Below are 8,135 nucleotides of genomic sequence, written 5' to 3' on the forward strand. Positions count from 1 at the left end.
TTTTCTATTACGGGCGAAGCCGTGCGGGTACCACTAGTATTGAATAAACGAATGATTGGAAGCAAAGCAGTAAAGGAGACAAAAACAGGGGGTTTTATTGCATGATTTTTTTTATGCATGGAGATTGATCGATGGAGAGGGAGGAAAGAGAGAGAGAGAGAGAAAGAGAAAGAGAGAAGAGTGTTCAAAACGAAACTTCAAAATCTCTAATAACCGAATCAACTATCGTCTTAGACATGAGACAGTGACACCTAAACCGAAATCATTAAAATTTTCAAGTCTACCACCGCATGTAGAGACGTTTATTCTCTTTAAAGACAACACGTGTGTTCCTTCAGAGGCGTCAAAGAATGAGAGCTCAAATATACTTTTCCAAATGCTATCGTCCCTATCGTCAGAGACACGAGACAGTGAAACTTAAAGTTAAGTCGGTGGAGAGTCTCCGCCCCGAAATGCAAATTAGCAGATTCAACGTCATACGCTGTGAATTGGATAAAAGCGCGAGTTGCGCTGTGTGTGGTCGTCTTCAGTTCGTTCATAGCCCAGGCAGTATTCGAGTGAACTGTTTCGAGGTATTTCCTACAAGCCGCGGTTTGCGCATAATCCATAGGTCGCTGGAGCATAACCGGCCCTTCTACTTTAGTTCGGGAAAAGTCAACCTCAACAGTATTCTTCATACCACGGACTGGAACCACCGGAAAGTAACCCTTTCATTTACTCTTTATAACGTCCAAGGACTATGAATTTGTATGAACAACCTTAATTTAAAGCATTATATTCACTCAATGATTCCATTATATTATCTTCAGTTGTTTGCTAGCCAAGAAGCGGCATTTGTACATAATGTAAATAAAATAAGAATTATTTTAAATAAGATGTTCTCTGTATCAGTTTAAACGTTACCTAAATTGAACGGACAAGCATCGTCCAACAGATGGTCCGTCGAGCCGGAGGCCCTTCTTGGTTAGTAGCAAACTGATTTTTTGAAAATTCAAGTATTAAAACTGCTTTAATCTGTTAATATGGCCAAAAAACTGCAAGTAGCTCAAGCTAAGTTTAAGTTACATTTAAAAGAAGTGGGTAGATTCGAATCAATGCTAAATGACTTTATTGCTAAACCAAATACAGATATCTTGCTATACGAAAATTTATTGTCGGAATTAGAAGACACGGAAGATATTTTAAATAACGTAATATTAGAAGTAATGGTAAATGAAAGCGATGAAGAGACCGATGATTACGAGAATTTTAGTAAAGCTAAGAAATCAATTCATAGCATTAAAAGTCAAATTCAAAGAATACTTTCAGATCTTAAACCAACGGAAGAAAGTGCTAGTCGAACCGTTAGTCAAACGGTAGAGCCCAAACCTAATCTAAAACTGCCGAAATTCAATTTGCCCACATTTGACGGGGATATTCAAAACTGGATAAGTTTTAAGCAAGTTTTTACCTCAGCTATAGGTTCAAACAAAGCATTAACCAATTGTCAAAAATTGCAATATTTAAATGCTGCTGTATCGGGAAACGCACACAGATTAATTAAAGGTTTTCCTGTTGTTGAAGCAAATTACGCTCAAGCATGGGAAACACTTTCAAACCGCTATGATAATAAGCGAGAACTCGCATATTCCTTATGCACAAAGATATTCAATATTAAGTCGGGTAAAATGTCTTCAAAATTTCTGCATGAAATGATTGACTGTTGCAATGAATCGGTGCGCAATTTGAACACGTTAGGTTTGAAACTGAACAAACTATCGGAAATTATACTAATACATTTCCTTCAGAAACGCCTAGACGAAAACATAAGAAGACAGTGGGAGTTAACTTTAGAAAGTGACGAGTTTCCTTCTTATCAGAAATTCATGCAATTCTTAGAATTAAATGCTAGAAGTTTACACTCATCAAAAGATTCATCAAAAGATTACGCGAAGGAAGAAAAATCTAAAGCTCAAACGCTTACTTATACTAACACAACATCTAATAAAGCTGCATTTGCAAAAGCCATTAATTGCACATACTGCAATTCTAATCATACGATATTTAGATGTCCAAAGTTTTCGGGATTGAACTTCCGGGATAGACTAGAATTCGTTAAAAAACGCAAACTGTGTTTTAATTGTTTAAGAGAAAATCATGATGTTTACAATTGTAAAGTAACAATGCATTGCAGGGTATGTTCAAGAAAGCATCATACTTTACTGCATTGTCAGTCGAATAAATCTAGTACTCATGAAACGGAATTAAACTCCAAGAAGGAAAATTCCAATTCTGATCTATCACAAACTATGCAACATGATTCTAATGCGGTATCTCTTTCGGGTACCAATAACTCTGAGAAAACACTATTAACCACAGCCATGATTAAAGTAAAAGATGTTATGGGTGGTTATCAGGACTGTAGAGCTCTTATCGACTGTGGGTCTCAAAATTCTCTAATATCGGAAGATTGTTTTCAGCAGTTGGGTCTTAATTCAGCTACTTGTAATTGCACCATAAAGGGAATAGGAAATTCAATCACAAGTCAATCAAGTAAAATGGTAAAATTAGAATTCACACCCTATTTCAATTCAAATAAATTATTTATGGAAGCATTGGTTGTTAAAAACCTAACTATTGATTTACCCAACTGCAATATGACCAATGTAAATTGGCCTCATCTTAAAAATTTAAAACTAGCAGATCCGCAGTTCCACATTTCCAGACCAGTGGACATACTAATCGGTGCTGATGTTTTTCTAGACCTGATAGAAGGTGAACAAATAAAAAATAAACATAATGCTCCGGGTGCATTAGATTCTAAATTGGGTTGGTTGCTGATGGGAAAGGTTTCATCATATTCTCCAAAATCTAAAAGTTACACATTTCATCATGATGTAAATCAAGAATTGGATTTAACCCTCCAAAAGTTCTGGGAGTTGGATTCAATTCCAAACGAAGACAAAGACAATTTAAACAGCGAGGAAATTACATGCGAACAATTCTACGAAAACACAACTAAACGGGCTATTAGTGGAAAATATACAGTAAAGTTACCTTTTAAGAGGGAAATTGACTTGGGCGAGTCCAGGACTAAAGCCGTTTCGAGGTTTCTATCTCAAGAAAAGAAATTTGAAAAAGACAAAATTCTTGCTGAACGTTACAAGGGTTTTATGCAAGAATACATAGCTTTAAATCACATGGAGTTAGTACCCGAAAATGAAAAGCTAAATTCTAAATCTTTTTACATGCCTCATCATGGTGTGATTCGAGAGCAAAGCACAACTACTAAACTTAGAGTAGTATTCGATGCTTCTGCAAAATCGTCAGAAAACATATCCCTAAACGATATTCTACACAAGGGTCCTAAACTTCAGTTAGATTTAAGTTTTATTCTAATGAATTTCAGAACTCATTCAATCGCACTAACCGCGGATATTGAGAAAATGTTTAGAATGATAACAGTGTCTAAGGAAGATTGTGACTTCCAAAGAATTATTTGGCGAACCGATTCAACTAGTGAAATCAAAGATTACAGGCTTTTAACAGTCACATACGGCACTGCATGTGCACCTTATTTAGCAGTAAAGACTATTCAGCAACTTGCTGCAGATGAGCAATCTTTATTCCCTAAAGCTGCAGAAATCGTAAAAACAGATTTCTATATGGATGATCTACTTACAGGCGCAGATTCAACATCAGAGGCTCGAAATATCGTCCTTGAAATGAATGAATTAATGAAAAAAGGTGGGTTTACTTTGCGTAAGTGGTTATCAAATGACCCGAAGGTAATAGAATTCTTGCCCGAAGACTTAAAAGCGACTATTTATCCTAAAGAACTGGGGGAAGAACACTCTATTAAGGTACTGGGTATTGAGTGGGATCCTATCACAGATTACTTTAGAATACAAATCAAGCCACCAAGCGAAGTAAAGAATAAACGACAATTACTTTCCAATATCGCTAAAATTTATGACCCACTAGGATTTCTAGCACCAACAACCCTACTAGCAAAACTTTTAATTCAAGAACTGTGGTCCGAGAAAATAGGCTGGGATGAAAATTTACCAGAACAGATTATGAGCAAATGGCAAAAATTCGCATCGGAACTTATGCATTTGAAAGAAATTAAAATTCCGCGAAGTTTGAAAGATAAATGTTCAATTTCAAAATCCGTTGAAATTCATGCATTTTGTGATGCGTCTCAAAAAGCTTACTCGGCAGTAATTTATTTACGCTTCCGTTTGGAAAACGGTGAAATTAAAGTCAGTTTTCTAGTAGCGAAAACTAGAGTTGCTCCTTTAAGGAAAATTACTTTACCAAGATTAGAACTTTGTTCTGCAGTATTATTGAGTCGTTTGTATAAAAGTATTAAGAATAGACTTTTGATTGTAACAGATTTCGATTACTTTTATACAGACTCGCAAATCGTTTTAGACTGGATAAAATCGGAATCGCGTAGATGGAAAGTATTTGTCGCAAATCGAGTATCAGAAATTCAAAAACTAACCCCGGTTGAAAATTGGTTTCACGTAAGAAGTGAAGATAACCCAGGGGATTGCGCCAGCAGAGGGATTCTGCCATCTAAGTTAAAAGAACATAAACTTTGGTGGAAAGGTCCAGTTTGGCTTTCTGACCCAAATTTTAGCATTAATTCAAGCGCGTTTTTTCACCCCGTTAAAGAATCGGATAAAGAACAAGAAGAATCGGAGAGCGTACTCGGTTGTTTGAAAGTAGAGTCAAGTCCATTCATTCAAAATTATTCAAGTTATGTTAAGCTAATTAGAATTACGGCTTGGTGTTTGAGGTTCATAAAGAATTGTAAAACTATTGCAGAAAAGCGCAAGTTTGGGTTTTTAACATCTGAAGAAAAATCGGAAGCTATTTCTCGGGTGATTAAAATTGTACAAGATGAAGAATTCAAATTAGAAATACGTAAATTGAAAAACAACCAGTCACTACCTTCAACACACAAACTTTTACCACTCAGTCCTTTTCTTGATGAAAATTTAATTCTAAGAGTTGGGGGCAGACTGAAACATTCAAATTTGCGTGAAGATCAAAAACATCAAATTTTGCTTCCAAGAAATCATCATTTTTCAAAACTTTTAATCGAGTACTTTCATCAAAAAGCTATGCATGCTGGTGTTCAAACAACTCTATTCTTGATTCGAGAAAATTTTTGGATTATATCAGGTCGGAATGCTGTTCGAAATATTATTCGAAAGTGTATCGTATGCTTAAAAGCTAATTCTTTAAATTCAAAGCAGCTAATGGGAAACTTACCCAAAGAAAGGGTAATTCCTGCTCGAGCCTTCTCAAAATGTGGATTAGATTTCGCTGGTCCAGTAATTACAAAACCGAATCTTAAGCGGTCAAAAGTAACTTTGAAAAGCTATATCGCATTATTCGTGTGCTTTACTACTAAAGCAATACATCTAGAAGTTGTATCGGATTTAAGCACGGGAGCCTTCTTGGCTTGCCTTCGCAGATTCATTGGAAGAAGAGGAAAGCCTTCTGATATTTTTAGTGACAACGCGACAAATTTCAAGGGCGCAAGAAATTATTTAAATGCTCAAGCTATTATTTGTTCTTCAGAAGATGTTCAAAACTATGCCACAGAAGAAAACATAAACTGGCATTTCATCCCTCCCATTACTCCTCACTTTGGGGGATTATGGGAATCTAACATTAAAACTGTGAAAAAGCATTTAATCAAGGCGTCTAATTCTGCTATTCTTAATTTCGAAGAACTTTCAACCTTATTGATTCAAATAGAAGCATGTTTAAATAGCAGGCCTTTAACCCCTTTGTCTGCTGATCCGATGGACTTACAGCCTCTTACACCAGGGCACTTTTTAATAGGTGCACCCCTTCTGTCTTTTCCTGAACAATATTCTGCTGAAACTAATTCTGCTTTTTCTTGTAGATGGAAAGTAGTGCAATGTATTCGTAACAGGTTCTGGAACAGATGGTCTCAAGAGTTCCTAACAGAGATGCAAGAGAGATGCAAGTGGCGTAAGGCGACTTCAAACGTCAAAGTGGGTCAACTGGTGCTGCTGAGGGAGGACAACCGGCCGCCTCTGCATTGGTGTCTCGCCCGGATAACTAAAGTCTACCCTGGAGATGATGGTTTAGTGCGAGTCGTCGACGTGAAAACCTCATCGGCTGTCTACAAACGATCAATTACGAAAATAGTGGCCTTGCCGTATGAAGAATTTAATTTTGGATTGTCATCCAACGCGGGGGAGCATGGAGAGTCTCCGCCCCGAAATGCAAATTAGCAGATTCAACGTCATACGCTGTGAATTGGATAAAAGCGCGAGTTGCGCTGTGTGTGGTCGTCTTCAGTTCGTTCATAGCCCAGGCAGTATTCGAGTGAACTGTTTCGAGGTATTTCCTACAAGCCGCGGTTTGCGCATAATCCATAGGTCGCTGGAGCATAACCGGCCCTTCTACTTTAGTTCGGGAAAAGTCAACCTCAACAGTATTCTTCATACCACGGACTGGAACCACCGGAAAGTAACCCTTTCATTTACTCTTTATAACGTCCAAGGACTATGAATTTGTATGAACAACCTTAATTTAAAGCATTATATTCACTCAATGATTCCATTATATTATCTTCAGTTGTTTGCTAGCCAAGAAGCGGCATTTGTACATAATGTAAATAAAATAAGAATTATTTTAAATAAGATGTTCTCTGTATCAGTTTAAACGTTACCTAAATTGAACGGACAACCATCGTCCAAAATTTTCAAGTTCACCACCGCATTGAAATCTGTTTTTCACTTTACAGATTACACGTGTACTCCTTCAGAGGCGTCAAAGAATGAGAATTCGAATATACTTTTCCTAATCCTATCGTCCGTATCGTCATAGACTCGAGACAATGACACCTAAACGGAAATTATTGAAATTTTCAAGTCCATCACCGCATTTAGATCCGTTTCCCCACTTTAAAGATAACACGTGTGCTTCTTCAGAGGCGTCAAAGAATGAGAATTCAAATATACTTTTCCTAATTGCTGGAAGAAGCCTCTAAAACGTCCCTGTAACAGGATCTTGGGACAATACCTCCACTAAAACCGGACGCGGCCGAGGATTTAAGTGCCTCATAAACATTACACAAGAAAATAATCAAACAAAACGTCGATTGCCATCTCCAAGTCACTGACATATGTACACGGGTTGTTGGAGAAAGGTAAAGGTTCGTCTTTTTCCACTTATGATAATCACTTTATTGGACTTGGCGAGCAAAAAGGCAGCAACGCCCGGGCATTAGTTGGTCGAATCGTCGTCCCGTCACGACCTTAATCATACGTTGCGGTTTAAATGCGTCTCCGTAATGGTATATAGGAGAAAACCATCTTCATAATCATAATCGGAACGGACCATTATGGGAAAAGCCGTTCTTATTATTCTCGCGGATTCGTGTAGACCCTCCCGGTTGAAAGGGAGCGAGAGAGAGAGAGAGAGAGAGAGAGAAAAGCGCCCTGGCGTGATTTCTGGCGGAGAAGCGGTTTAAGTCGATGAATATACCAGATAAGAGTTGAAATGGGACTTAAATTTAACAGAAACTCTAATGAAAGTAAATTAAAACTCAAAAAGCAAAATATGGAAACGAGGCGTACTTGCAGAGATCCCTAGAACGTATAACAGGACTTGTCTCCTTTTTTAGAACACTTTGAAGCACACTTTCTGGGACACTTATCAAAACACTTCCGGCAGCACTTTTTAGAACATTTCTTTGATTATTATCAGTAATTTTTCATGTTAATTTTACAACAATTGCAAATTACTGCAGACAAATGTATCGGGGTTAGAATGAACTACTTTTTCAAGAAGGAGTTGAGGGATAAGAGTTGAAATGGGACTTAAATTTAACAGAAACATAAATTAAAGTTAAATAAATACTTTTTTGCTTGGAAAGTCAAATAAAAGTCCACAACGTATAGGAGAACTTTTTGAATGCGGACAGTTTTTCCCTTTTTCTTGAAGACTTTGAAGCACACTCTTTGGAACATTTATCAAAACACTTTCTAGATCACTTTTCAGAACACTCCTTTGGTTATACCAGTAGTTTTTCATGTTAATTTTACAACAATTGCAAATTACTGCAGACACGTGTTTCGGGCTAACAAGTAACCTCTTTT

The 8,135-nt window shown here is 37.1% G+C and overlaps 1 protein-coding gene across 1 annotated transcript; it reads left to right on the forward strand.

The window, feature by feature from the left end:
* Positions 1 to 1,022: 1,022 nt before the first annotated feature.
* LOC129226863 (uncharacterized) lies at positions 1,023 to 6,263 on the forward strand. The gene is made up of 2 exons (XM_054861493.1): positions 1,023 to 4,914; positions 5,113 to 6,263. Exons 1-2 carry the CDS (start codon positions 1,023 to 1,025, stop codon positions 6,261 to 6,263), a joined length of 5,043 nt encoding a protein of 1,680 aa, XP_054717468.1.
* Positions 6,264 to 8,135: the final 1,872 nt, after the last annotated feature.

This window comes from Uloborus diversus, chromosome 7 (genome assembly GCF_026930045.1).
Source record: "Uloborus diversus isolate 005 chromosome 7, Udiv.v.3.1, whole genome shotgun sequence".
Classification (NCBI taxonomy): domain Eukaryota; kingdom Metazoa; phylum Arthropoda; class Arachnida; order Araneae; family Uloboridae; genus Uloborus; species Uloborus diversus.

Coding starts and splice junctions, on each gene's coding strand:
- LOC129226863 (XM_054861493.1), top strand. CDS start 1,023: ATGGCCAAAAAACTGCAAGTAGCTCAAGCTAAGTTTAAGTTACATTTA. Junction 4,915..5,112: donor AGAATTCAAATTAGAAATAC/GTAAATTGAAAA, acceptor TTCATCAAAAAG/CTATGCATGCTGGTGTTCAA.